Source organism: Aureobasidium melanogenum, assembly GCF_000721775.1.
Source record: "Aureobasidium melanogenum CBS 110374 unplaced genomic scaffold scaffold_21, whole genome shotgun sequence".
NCBI lineage: Eukaryota > Fungi > Ascomycota > Dothideomycetes > Dothideales > Saccotheciaceae > Aureobasidium > Aureobasidium melanogenum.
The window spans coordinates 140386-153486 of NW_024470073.1; the positions used below are offsets into that span (position 1 = coordinate 140386).

Consider the following 13101-nt stretch of genomic DNA (forward strand, 5'->3'; position numbering starts at 1 on the left):
GGCGGTCGAGAAAGTGCTTGATAGAGATGGAATTGAGGATGCCTTCTCACATGAACTCTGAACTCTGACTTCAGAAATCTTGAAGTGAACCCCACGCCTTGGCAAGCGCGTCACTTTTGGCTAGCACTCGATGCCGAGTCTCGCGATTGCGAGACACGTCTTTGCTCCGCCGTCTTCCATCACCTCGCCATCAGTCGGCGTTATACGCCGTTTGCATGGCCATCATATTTATGAACACTGTCTGTTATCGGAGGAGCTCTAGAGGGGCTGGTCGCGTAGACGTATGCGGCGGAGGACAATAAGGATATTGCTCCGCAGAAGATAAGGCTAGAAATGCGGCTCAAAAGATTCACTTGCCCAGAACGTGACGTGGGTAAATCGATCAACCGACTCAAGCGCACAACAAGCCAGCTTCCAATTATGCATAAGTAGAGCTGGCTATGTGCTGTGCTGTATGAGAAAAATAGCAAGTTGGCATGTTTGCGATAGAGCCTCACGAGTACTAGAGGCATGACAGGTTTCATTCGGAGTTAATGAGGTCTCGAGGCCACGGATGTCATGAATGTCACCAACCGAATCTTCAACTAAGCGCTGTGGAGAAGCAGCCGATAGGTGTTGCATGAAGCCTGTTTTTCCAGACATCAATCAGGTGAGCGAGCGTGGGCGCTGCCGGTTAACGTGCAGAAGCGCGAAAAACACCATCGAGCAAAGAAGTCTCATTTAGCAGCTACAGTACAGCTCGGGCATTCGGTGTAGCTCTACTCGACAGCCTCGTTGATGGACGTGTGGGTTGGACGATTGGCTCTGTCAGAACGTTGAGTGAGTTCCTTGAATTCATGGAAACAGCACGGGCTTGTGGGGAAGGAAGCAATCGCATGCATGTCAACGTCATGGCAACAGGCTGTGGAGGCAGGCGCGATCGAATCGAAAGCTCCGCGTGCAGCAGCTCAGAGCAAGCTCACGTAGCTGCCTTGTTTAAGAACGTCTTCCCCTCTGCTCTTGTTCCTCTCGTCCCTCAACCACTCTCCTCCCCCAATTCAATCCCTCTACAATCCACGCCGCCGCCATGATTGTTGACCCTGTCGAGGCCTTCAAGGCCACGAGCTCTGTGGCTCCTCTGCCCACTGTTGTTCCCTCTCTTCCCGAGTACCAGACCATCACCGAGACCGGTACCCGCACTCTGTGGGCCGTCTTCGTCCTGATGCTCCTCCCCATGATTGTCTTTGTTGGCCTCTCTTGGACTACTCCCATCTCCAAGCGTCTCTACCACATCATCACCACTCTCATTGTCACCTTTGCTTCCCTGTCCTACTTCGCCATGGCCACTGGCCACGGCATCAGCTACCACCGCACCACCGTCACTGACTCGCACCGCCACGTCCCTGACACCACCCACGACGTCTACCGCCAGGTTTACTGGGCCCGCTATGTCGACTGGAGCTTGACCACTCCTCTTCTCCTCCTCGACCTGGCTCTGCTTGCCGGCCTCAGCGGTGGCCACATCCTTTTGGCTATCGTTGCCGATGTTATCATGATTCTGACCGGTCTCTTCGCCGCCTTTGGTAGCGAGGGTACTCCTCAGAAGTGGGGCTGGTACGCCATTGCTTGCATTGCCTACCTCGTTGTCATCTGGATGCTCGCCGTTCACGGCCGCGCCAACGCCATGGCCAAGGGCGGCAAGGTTGGCAAGTTCTTCGCTTCCATTGCCGGCTTCACTCTTGTCATCTGGACCATCTACCCTATGTAAGTACCATTTAAACATGACTTTTGGTATCCGCTCTAACAACAATCTCAGCGTTTGGGGTATTGCCGACGGCTCTCGCAAGATGACCGTTGACCAGGAAATCATTGCCTACGCCGTCCTCGATCTGCTCGCCAAGCCTGTCTTTGGTGCCTGGCTGCTCTTCACCCACCAGAGCATGCCCGAGACTCAGGTCGAGCTCGGCGGCTTCTGGACCCACGGTGTCAGCAGCGAGGGTGCTATCCGCGTTGGTGAGGATGATGAGGGTGCATAAACTGCTTCGCCCATCAACCATCCAATGCCAGCAACAAATTGAACAGACAATCCAGACTCAACGTGGGAAATGAGAATGATTTAGGGAATGAGTCCTTCCAATATCATGCGAAAGCTCTTCCGCCTTTGACTGCCTTGGCCGGCGCTTGCTTCGCCGTAGCAGTCTTTTGTGTACATTAGTCGTTAATGATAATGCCGCTGAACGTGTTTAACCTAACTTTCCGAGCATAGCAGTGCCTGCCATAAACAAAACCCTGTGACTGTGACACGTTCCTTTGCTAAGCACGACCCCGCACGCCGCATGCAGGGTCCTGTAGGTCGGGTGACAGCAAACTTGAACAAAGGTCCAAAAAGCTCAAGTAGCTTGACTTTGTCCATTACCTGTCTACTGTAACATCACATCACGACATCTGCTGGGCGAGTCAACCGACCCCTGTCATCAATCTTCCAACTGTTGTGAAACCCAACGATAACTCCTGAACAATCATGTCGAGCGATATACCTCCTACCACTACCAGCCCCATATCTCTCGAGCGCCGAAACAGTCTTGAGAAGGCTATTCAGAACCGGCCTGAAGCTCACGAACTGAGGGAGAAGCACATTCTTCTTAGCAATGCTGCGCCGTAAGCTCTGCCTTCAATTGACCTATATTATATGGTTACTTATAGTTTACAGAGCTCTACATGCTCAGCAACAAGAGCTACAGCGTCACCAAATCACAGATAGTCTGAACAAAGCCATTGCTTCTCGTCCTGAAAAAGAAGAATTGATCGAGCGCAATATTTTGCCGGACTCCACTGCTGCTCCTGCCTTGCAGAGTCACCAGCGTGAGCTTGCCGCAGCCATGCGTCGTGATTCCATTGAGAAGCACTTACAGACTCGACCCACACCAGCTGAGCTGATCAAGGAAGGCATCCTCGAAGGTTTGTACGTTGTCAATTTCCCCGGAGCTCTCTGTGTACTGATCTTGATGTAGCCAATGAAAACCCCTTGGACGAACCTTGAGTCCATGTCTTCGTGTGATGGCTCAACATGGCATAGCCAACAAACAAAACATTCTTCCAGAAGTGATGGCTCAGCTTGAGAGTCAAGAGTCAAATTGCCATCCTCTCGGCTTTTGTGTAATTGCTTTCATGTTATGAATATGAATCACAAATCAGGTTATGTTTAGTCCCCCGTGCCGGCGTCATCTTCTATCTGCTCAATTGTCATTTGCGCACGGCGTCTGACCACTTGCTTGCAACATGGTGTGCCTCTATTAAGCGTATTGGAGTCTCTCGCTTGTCCACTCTGGCTGCAAATAAGTCCAATCCTGCGCAAAGTTGAACGAAGTCTCGTAGACATTGTAGGCAAACAATGAAACATTATCAAGCTTTGCGCCCGCATCTGTCTCTGCCCAAACGCTCAAAGCAAGCGTGTTTCTGCCTTGGTTGTTGATGACTCCAGGTGGGAAGGGGAATCGTGTCTGTGGCCCAATGTGAGGGATGTATTTTCCGTATTGGTATCCGTTAAGATAGATTTGCACACTAGCCACAGTACCCGAAGGGGCAGACAGCTCGAGGCCAATTGGTACGTCGAGATCTAAATCGATGCCAAGCTCGAACGTTGTAAGGTACCATCTGATGCCGCTGGAGTTGAGGCCTTCAGCAGGAGAACCAACAGACCATCCATTGCCAGAGAGCTTGAAACCAGGCAGGTGCCATCCGAGACGTTCCCCATACAGACCACCTTCATTCAGAGGTCCTCTGACTGGGTCAATATTGGCAGATCCCCCGGCATTTCCTTGGATCTTCCACTGCTTGAAATCGACGGTAGCATTTTCAGAACTTTTAAGGACTGCACCTAAGAGACCTCGAGGGTTTGCAGCACCTTTGCCAGTAGATGTCTCATCGTGACCAGTATAGTCAGTCACCACTGTCAGTACATTGTCCTTATCAAAGAGTGTTGCCCTAGTGAGATCAAGCACATCCGATGTTGACAGGAGTGAAGCGTTTCCTGGATGGCCACCAACAAGTTTGCCGTTCAACCAGGCACTCCAACCTGCGGCTGAGCCGCCCTGTGCTGTCAAATTGGCTGATACAGCGGTCTTACCATCGAAGTAGCCACGGTAGACTTTGACGCCGGCATAATAACCATAATCTGAACTGTAGAGTACAGGGAGCGAGAGTGGCCTCACTGGGGCTAGTGTGGTTGTCTTGTTGCATACAGCCCAGGACGAGTCGTCATAGTCTCTTGCAACTTCGGGTAGGGAGTCGGCTACTTGCCAGCCAGAAAGAATCGGCATAGTCACCTTGCGGTCGAGAACGCTTGTGAGATCAGCTGTGAGAGCACCATAGGCAGTCTTCTTCGTAGCAAGCCTTTTACCATTCCAGGCGATTGTGTCAACATTTGCATTGCCAACGAAGACTTCAAGTGTAGTTGAGTTGGTGTTGTCGCCATTTACAGAGACGACATTGCTGCTAACACTGGCATTACGAACGAGGTAAGGACCTATAGCAAATATCTGCTCATCTGCTGCAACATTGGGGTCCGAGGTAGTGACTGGTGCCCAGAAAGACCAGGCTGTTGACACATCCAAGAGATACACCATGACCCCGTTTGACATCTGAATAGCGGTCTTGCCAGTCGTTTGCTTATAGACAAATTTGGTGTAATACGAGGTACCGTTGGCTTTCATACGACATGTTGTGACGCTTGTGTTGCCGTATGATGTGCTAGAGACGTTCCCAGGGAAAGCAAATTCACCAACTTGGCCAGCCTCAAGATACAGCACAAGAACTGATGTTGTGTCGAACAGACCATATGTCAGGATATCGACAGATGAATATAGCAGAGTATGCTTTTCAAAATGATAGTCCGTGACGGCAATCTTGCTCTGACGGCCATTGAGCTGAACACCCGGTACAGTAATTAGACCTAGTGATGTCTGAAGATTGATTGAGAAGTCCGTCACAGCTCTTGAACTCGACTTTGAGTGCTGTGTCACATAAAATCCAGCAGTCGTGTTGGGATTTCTCAAAACCCAGGTCCAGATATCTTGCGTTGACACAGCGTTACCAGTACCATTGCTTTCCATATTGGTGTACAAAAGATCCTGAGACACTCTTGTGAACAATGCAATCAGTTTTCTGGAGATTTGTGAGTAAGATTGTCGAAGAGGGAAGACAAACAACCAATTGCGCGATAAAGCTCTACTTACGTCTGTGACATCTTGAGCTGAAGCTCACGAGTCTCACGCATGGGTGCAGAATAGTCATAGCTCGTATACACAACAGGCGCGGCCAGATTTCCCCAGTTAGTGCCTCCCATTGTCATGTACAGTGACATGAGTGTTCCTCTTTGGCCTATGTTGTTCTTGTAGTAGACATCGGCGAATGCAGGGTCGTGTTCCGCTAGACAACTATCGTAGAACACTCCATGCCACGACGTGAAGTAACCGGCCTCAAACTCGGGCCAGAACTCTGGCCGGGTGTAGGAATAGTTCTGGAACCATTGGTAGTAGTTCCGGACCAGATTGAAGCCAGAGTCGATATTAGTGCAGCTCAAACCTCCCGGGTAGCTGTCTAGACCGTATATGTTGACTGCGCCTAAGCACATGTCTGTTCAGCCATCAAGACGGACCAGAGAGACATCTTGATGCACATACCTCCTACATCCTGGTAGTCAGTGCTCCAGCTCTGGCTTCGTTGCCCTTTCTCGTTGTGCGTCAACGGAATTACAATACCAGAATCCTTGACAGATTTCTTGAGCTGCTCCATGTAGGTGACGAGTGTGTTGTTAGCCTTGTGTACGGTCTCCTGTAACTCGTTCTCGATCTGGTAGAGAATGATAGGGCCACCCATTGTTATTTGGTTCTTGACTAAGATCTTGTTGACTTCTCGCATCCATGGTTCCCAGGCTTCATAATAAGTCTGATCTGAGGTTCGATAGTTCCCTGGTGCTGATTAGCTGGAGAAACTTGATGGACCGTGCTAGTCATGCCTCCAGAACCATCGCTAGTCCACAGTGCTAGACCGCCTCCATTTGTCTCGGCGTTCGCATATGGCCCTGGTCGTGCTATGATGCTATCCAGAGAATCTTAGCATTAGCGTATCAATTTTATTGAAGTGAGATTAAGATACGTACTATAAACCGGCCTCTGCTGCTGCATCTATGACCCTCTGGATGTCTTTGCCTCCGGATTTGAAGTCAAACACATCACGAGATGCAGAGTGATAGGACCAGAAGAAATACAGGCTGACCGCATTGAATCCATTCGCCCTGAATTTTTGGAAAATGTCGGACCACATTTCTGGCACAGGCATTCTTTCATAAGCAAACTCGCCAGAGAATAAGAAAAGCCGCTTCCCATTAACCATAAGACTGTAGGGGTCCCAGGTGACTTGAGTGGTCAAGCCATTGTCTGTAGCGAGGACGAGGACAGCCAGCAAAAATGTATAGATGAGTGTATTAAAGCAGAGTCTCATCTTGGATTCGCAGAATGCAGGAAGACTCGCGCGAACATCAAGAGATGCCTACCTACAGTCGATGCGACTTTCAATATATGTACAGCCTTGGATTTATTTAGGTAGACATATTAGGCGGGTACGTTGCGTGATATTATCCGCCAATGGAGGGATTTCTCTGTGCACATCATCAGAAGATCGCTCTTCGCTTCGTTCAATCAGCCAGTGCTTGCAGATCATAGAGCATGGTCGGGATAATTTAGCGTATGATCTCTGCATGCTCGACGAAGAATACGACATGGCGGATGGTGGGAAAAGAGGGGAAAAGTTGGTCGGTGCTGACCCGAGAATTGTGGTCTGTCGCCCAGCGAGAAGAAAACATTTCTTGTATAAATTTGGTCTAGAATATGGCTTTCGTGAAAGGGGCGCGTGAGTAAGCTTGGAAAAATAGTCGATGAAGTCTTCATGAGAAACTATATACGACGTTGCGTGAAGCTGGAACAGGCTGAGCTGTTTCTTCCTTGTCAGTGAACAAAATATGTCGCAGTGAGGTTATCTGTCCTTTCTGAGGATCAAAACCGGGTGGGCAGCACGAGTGACTGATCTCTATCAGCTACGTGAAGATTATGTGAAGGCAGCGTGGCGCAATGCATTGACAAAGTGCGTCAATGGCATTAACATTCACGACCGAGTCACTGAGACGGTGGCATGCACCAAGTAGTGAACATGGGAGGTAAACCAGAAGTTCATCATCCGCATCTCACGTCAACATCTCATCAGGGAGACTGTTGTTGACTGTAAGGAGGTATTGGGCGTTTTGCAATCTGCAAGTGGGAGAGCGAAACCATAGTGGATGGTCGACATCTCTTCAACCCTCCTCGGTTGCTTCAATTGCGACACCCTCACCGGCAGCTTCCTCGTCTTCCTCGTCGCTTGTGAAGCTTGCAAAGTCGTCTTCTTCCTCTTCGTCGTCGATAGAGCCTCCTTCTTCTTCTTCTTCTTCGGGCTCTCCATCCTCATCAGTGACTGCGCGCTTTCTCTTCTTGATGACTTCGGTCTGAATCTCAGCCTTTGCCTCTTCAGCGGCGGCCCAAGCGGCTGCAGAGGCTGGTGGTGGAGTGAACCAAGGAATCTTGCCACGAAGGAAGTCGTTGAGAACCATCTTGGCAACACTGTCCATATCGGCTTCACCACCCTTCAGCAGCTTACCACCCTTGCGAGCGAGAAGCTCGAGGAATTCGGTATGTGTCTCCCAGTCACGTACGTCGTACGTTCTCTCAATGTGGTGTCTTTTGCACTTTTTGAGTGCGGCAGCAACATACTGTTCAGGGTTCTCAACGTTCTCGATACGAACGACACCACGCAAGAGGATGTCTTCATCTGTATCTCCCATGTTCGGAGGAACGACACCGGGACAATCGATGAGGTAGATACGCTTCATCAAGGTAATGTATTGCCAGACCTTGGTCTCGCCAGGAATAGGGGCAACGTTGCACACCTTCTTCTTGCGGAGGGTGTTGATGATGGAGGACTTGCCAGTGTTGGGGTATCCAATGAAACCGACCGAAATCTGCTTGCGCGAAGAATGCAGAGCAGAGAACTGGCGGAGAAGTGAGATCAAAGAGCCTTTGCCGAATGAGTTGTTGATGGAGGCGTGGAAAGCAAGAGTAGGATACTCCTTGCCGAGAAGGCGGACCCAGTTGGCCTGAAGCTGTGATTAGTACAATGCGTAGACGAGGGTAAAATGGTGGATGTGTAGGAGCACGAGAACTAGAACAGAATAGAAAAGACAGGAAAGAAAAAGGAGATGTGTGAATCATAACTAAGAGAGCCTCCATGAGCCACTCGGATGAGCGGGAGAGGTACTCAACTCAAACGAAACACGCTCGAACCCTTATGAAAGCAAACCAAGACGGCAAGCAATCTACTAGACGTCCATAACGGGGTCTAGCGGCGGGCCGACTTTGATCTGCCAGAGTTGTAACAGTCTCTTTCCATGGGGAAAAACGCACACGAGATGCGGAAGGAGCCTTGACTTGAACGCTGGCATGGGACGCGGGATGGGAAAGAAGAAGAAGAAGAAGGATAGGAGGTAGTAGAGCAAAACTTACAGCAACACTTGTGGGAATCAGATCGCATTTGTTGAGAACAAAGAGAAGATGCTTATGAGGAGCTTCTTCGCGAATGTACTTTTCGACGCTTCGACAACGAGTACCAAGAGGATCTCTGGCGTCCAGAACATGAATGACAACATCACTGGAGTCGATGACCTTGTAGAGCTCGTTCCAGATACGCTTGCTCTGGCCTTTTGAGAAGATGGCTTCTCTGGCAGCAGTCAGAGCACCATCAGCTTCGGTGTCTTGGCCATCGTCGGTAGCTTGTCCACTAGCAAGACGAGCCTGCTCGAGGCGATCAAGGTAAGTCTCGTGCATTTTGTCCGACTCGCCAGCGAGGTCGACAAGAGAGCTGACAGCAAGCTTTGGGCGTTTGCGCTGGGCCTTGGGACCGAAAGTGTCTGAGAAAGGGGCGGTTTCGACGGCGATTTTCGCCTGGTGCTGCTTCAAGCCGTTCTTCTTGGTCTCGTCATCCTTAATCAAGCTCATGGGCAATTTGTTCTGCTTGAGCAGGTAAGAGTAAGGATCATTCTGCTGAGCCTGTACGGCGCCACGGAAGGCAGAGAGAGCGTCTTGAGAAATGACACGGGTGTTGGTGAACCACTTGCGGTTTGGCTCGATACGAGCCGAGGGCCTCTCGCGCGACTGGAAGACAGCGGCTTTGGTGATCTCACCAGCGGCATTGCGCTGAGCGGTTCCTTTGGTAAGGACGTTGAGCTTCTTGACCTTCTTGGCATCTCTGTAAGAGGCATCAGCATGGTTGACGGGAGTGTTTCGCAGCAGGAAGAACAAACCTGTAGAAGTTCTCGCCCTTGACCTTGACGTTGGCCATGCCATCGCCAACCTTGCCCTGACGGGTCTTGCGGGCGGCTTCCTTCTTGCCGGTACCCATTTTGACAAGGGCTACGAGTCGAGGGGTTTTCTGTGAAAAAGTCTGAGGAGGGAGCTCAGAAAGGGCAACCCACGCAGAGACAAAGCAGGAGCGAGGGAGAAGGACTTTTTTTATGCGCGGGCGGACGCTAGCAACTCCGCAATGGCACGGCCGCCTTCTGTGTTGATTGGCTGCCTCTTTTTTTCTGGCCGACGACGCCAAGCCCAGCAAACAGCCCGCCCAAGAGGGCAATTGCCAGTCGAACAGCTGCCTTGTCGAACAGGCAGACAGCATCCACTGTTCCACCCAGCACAACCCACCATGCCTGTCCGTCTACCACAGGCTACCGGCCTCTACAAATGCCCATCATGCGCTGCCCGCTCGTCGCCCCGCTCCTTCTCGGTCTCGACTGCTCAGCTCGCTCTTGGTCCTGAATCTCCTCGCTATATGGACATCCCTCAGCCACCTCAGCAGACTCTCCCTGACAAGACCCGCCTCAAGGGTATTCTGCCTGTCCCACGCGATGTCTTTGCTGGCCAGGACCCCAAAGCCCCTTTCAATGTGGACCAAGCCACCAAGGAACCCTCCCGCTCACAATCTCACAACGACCCTCGCTCTGTCTGGAAAGAGCGCATGGCTGCTTCACGAAGGAAGAACTTGAAGGAGGGTCTCAAAGCTCTGCAGTATCGTAGAATCAAGTCTGACGACCACATGGCTACTCGTGCCACTCTCCGCCAGCAAGAACGCGAGGCCCGTCTGCACCTTCCGGAACGCGAAGACGAGCGTCTTACCGCCCCTTCGGTCGATTCCAACCTCCTCGACCTCCTTAAGAAGGGTCCACTACAAGATCCTAACAGAGAAGCCCGTCTGGCCGAAATGCGCGAACGACATGCCTTGAAGCAGGCCGCTCGTCAAGAAGACCGCCGCGATGCTCTGCACTCACTCTACGTCAACGCTCGCGAGTTTATCGTCAATGACTCCCAGCTTTCTGCTGCAATTGACAAGGCTTTCGGTACTGTTGATCAGCCTCGTGCCTTTGGCCAGAACGGTGCCAGCATCTGGGACAACACCCCAAGCGCCCCTAGCTCTATTGTTGACATGCTCAACTCGGCAACTGCAAGAGGCGTCCGTGGTGGTGCTCTCAACCAGTCAGCTATGAACAGAGATACCGCTTTGACTGCGGCTAGAGTTCGCAGAATGGCTGCAGAGTTGACAGGAGGTCAATTACCTTCAAAGTCTTCCTTCTAGTCTGCTTTGTATAATATCCAATTTTTCACCTCCCTTCATCTCTACTAGCTATTGCACCCAGTGGCTGTTTCTGTTGTCTTCCCTTTGATCCAAAGATAATACCCACCGTCCGATCCTTTGTCGTCCTTGTTACTAAAGTCTCTAGCTACCCAATGTTTTGACACTAGTACACACTGGGACAGAAGTGTACATCTTTGAACCAGCTCTCGAGACTCTGTGTACTGTACTATTGACACCAACAACTTGGCCTATGGCAGAAGGACTCTGTTAGTCGGAACATGCCGTACAGATATACTGGAACATCCATTTGATGGAAGTCTAGGCTGCCTGAAGCCTGGTATCTGAAGCCTTCATGAGGTACTGTAACCATCCTCGCTCGTCCAAGTCCACCAAGAACATATAGGAACAGAAGATGTATTTCGAGCCTCCTCAACGTTTGGCCCAGCTCGTTGACTCTTTCTTGCTGCACTACAGCGTCAAATTCGGCATGTGCAATGGTTCATCTTCCAACTCGATCCGCGCCGAGAAATACACTGCGCATGCTGCATACCGTCACCATGTCTTGCTCGCTCACTCCTCGAGATCTTGCTCGGCATTCTCGTTCGACAGTTCGACCAGGACCCGCTTCTTTCGCAAACCGGGACCACAGCGCCTCACTGTCTAACTCACTCTATCATCTCACTCCAACTTCTATCGCTTCTGTCTCTACAACTCCAACATCATTTACCCTTCTCTTCCCTTCGCACATCTTCCACACCAAGCGCCATTAGCTCTGCCGTCACAATGTCTGAGAGCTACTCGGAAGACACCGTCCAAACACGCATCAAGAAGATTGTCAAAAAGCGTCAGTCTAGTCAGAGATTCAATCTCTCTGATGAAGAGCTGGTTCTTTTCGCACTTGCCTATTCATCAGATCAGTGGCTCACAACCGCTCAGATCGGCGAGTTCGCACTTGAAAACAGCCTCTTCTATCAGAAGCAAGCGGCTCAGTTCTTGTTCGGAGCTAGTCTTTACGCTACTCCCAGAGGAATCGGCTCCCTACCCAGTCGTATTCAGAAGTAAGTCAATAATCTTTGTAGCATTTACGCCTTCAGAGACACTGTGCTAACTTAGCACTCAAGTTATCTGCGTACATATGGCATACCTGTGCACTCCAGGGTTGACGACAACAACACTAAGCTGTACTCCATGACCGGAGGCGCGTCATATGCCTTACTGGAGGAATCCTACAAGAAGCGCTCCAAGACCACTCCAAAGAAGCTCGTCACATGTCCCCTTCTGAAGATTCCTATCGAGATTCGCATGAAAATCTACCACCTTGTTCTCAAGGTCGCCGGCTTTCGCCTGCTTGTCGGTACTCAGTCGCTCTCTGTCTACGACGACAAGATTCCTTCTTGGGAATCTCGCTCTCAGGATGCCCTTAGAATGCCCCCCCTCAACGAAGTCCTTGCATTGCTCTCGGTGAACAAGCAAGTCTACAACGAAACCATGCCTGAGTTCTACCAAGAGAATCACTTTCAGTTCAGAGACATGGGTAGCATGAAGAACTTTCTTCACAACATCGGTCCTGAGAGAAGAAAGCACATGCGCAACGTGACCGTCTCTTACGACAACTTGTCTGCCGCCGCAGCTGGAGCTAGACTCCTTGCTGAGTCTGACACTCTTCAAAGGCTCACCCTGACTATCTCGGCTACTCATGACCCTGCCGGACACTTTACTGTGAACTCTAGCCGCCGCAGATTCTCAACTCTCACCCAGATCCCAGGCTTCTCGTCTATGAAGCGCCTTCGTGGTGTTCAAGAGCTTGTCTTCAACCCTGGACTTGAGCACGGCGTTGTTGATGCCTTCCTGCGCCCAATCATTACGACACCCAAGCCATCTAAGCTCGCAAAGAAGAAGTCTATCAAGCGCAAGCGCAAGCACGGCGAGCTTATGTCCAACGACGAGGCTGGTCAGCCCGTTGTGAAGGTATCAAAGATTGGTTGAACGTGGAGCTGTGACAGGTTCCAGCTGCGCTCAATCTAGAATCCGCGAAAGACTACACAAAAGATCGAACGGAAAGAGTGAATGATTCTCGCTAGGGAATGGTGGATTGTTGCCAAAGAGAATTGAAGTGGATGATTATTACCGTGCAAAAGAATGGATGTTTACACAGCGATGGCCAGAAGATGAGGAGATCGATTAGATCAATGACACGGGGTATGAAATTAGGAACGACGGTCGTGATGGTGAAGCAGGTCTTCCAGAATTCTGATCGTTAGAGCAAATAAAGGTCCTCGTATACAAGCCCATCCACTTCTTATGTAATTCGCCGTTCGCTTCTTGTGGCGGTTCAGAGCTACATCCTCCCCGTGTGCTAAAGTATGCAATGCGTGCAGCCGTAGACATGCACAATACTAGTAAGAATCA

At 50.7% G+C, this 13101-nt stretch overlaps 6 protein-coding genes across 6 annotated transcripts; 4 read left to right on the forward strand and 2 right to left on the reverse strand.

Annotated features, from left to right (window-relative positions):
• Nucleotides 1-1066: 1066 nt before the first annotated feature.
• M437DRAFT_55030 (family A G protein-coupled receptor-like protein) lies at nucleotides 1067-2015 on the forward strand (the record flags this gene model as incomplete). Its single annotated transcript, XM_041022788.1, has 2 exons — nucleotides 1067-1743; nucleotides 1796-2015. The coding sequence occupies 2 exons, from the start codon at nucleotides 1067-1069 to the stop codon at nucleotides 2013-2015; spliced, it is 897 nt and encodes a 298-aa protein (XP_040877144.1).
• A 485-nt stretch (nucleotides 2016-2500) lies between these two features.
• M437DRAFT_54952 (uncharacterized protein) lies at nucleotides 2501-3019 on the forward strand (the record flags this gene model as incomplete). Its single annotated transcript, XM_041022773.1, has 3 exons — nucleotides 2501-2637; nucleotides 2690-2937; nucleotides 2991-3019. The coding sequence occupies 3 exons, from the start codon at nucleotides 2501-2503 to the stop codon at nucleotides 3017-3019; spliced, it is 414 nt and encodes a 137-aa protein (XP_040877145.1).
• A 253-nt stretch (nucleotides 3020-3272) lies between these two features.
• On the reverse strand, nucleotides 3273-6480 carry M437DRAFT_54931 (uncharacterized protein; the record flags this gene model as incomplete). The annotated part of the gene is made up of 5 exons (XM_041022769.1): nucleotides 3273-5142; nucleotides 5214-5601; nucleotides 5661-5954; nucleotides 6005-6078; nucleotides 6140-6480. The coding sequence occupies 5 exons, from the start codon at nucleotides 6478-6480 to the stop codon at nucleotides 3273-3275; spliced, it is 2967 nt and encodes a 988-aa protein (XP_040877146.1).
• An 847-nt stretch (nucleotides 6481-7327) lies between these two features.
• Nucleotides 7328-9465, reverse strand: M437DRAFT_55152 (nuclear/nucleolar GTP-binding protein; the record flags this gene model as incomplete). The annotated part of the gene is made up of 3 exons (XM_041022813.1): nucleotides 7328-8170; nucleotides 8571-9312; nucleotides 9368-9465. 3 exons carry the CDS (start codon nucleotides 9463-9465, stop codon nucleotides 7328-7330), a joined length of 1683 nt encoding a protein of 560 aa, XP_040877147.1.
• A 300-nt stretch (nucleotides 9466-9765) lies between these two features.
• On the forward strand, nucleotides 9766-10692 carry M437DRAFT_86964 (uncharacterized protein; the record flags this gene model as incomplete). The annotated part of the gene is made up of 1 exon (XM_041028563.1): nucleotides 9766-10692. One exon carries the CDS (start codon nucleotides 9766-9768, stop codon nucleotides 10690-10692), a length of 927 nt encoding a protein of 308 aa, XP_040877148.1.
• A 1269-nt stretch (nucleotides 10693-11961) lies between these two features.
• M437DRAFT_21942 (uncharacterized protein) lies at nucleotides 11962-12282 on the forward strand (the record flags this gene model as incomplete). Its single annotated transcript, XM_041019030.1, has 1 exon — nucleotides 11962-12282. A coding segment is annotated over one exon (321 nt), but the record flags the coding sequence as incomplete, so codon positions are not given.
• Nucleotides 12283-13101: the final 819 nt, after the last annotated feature.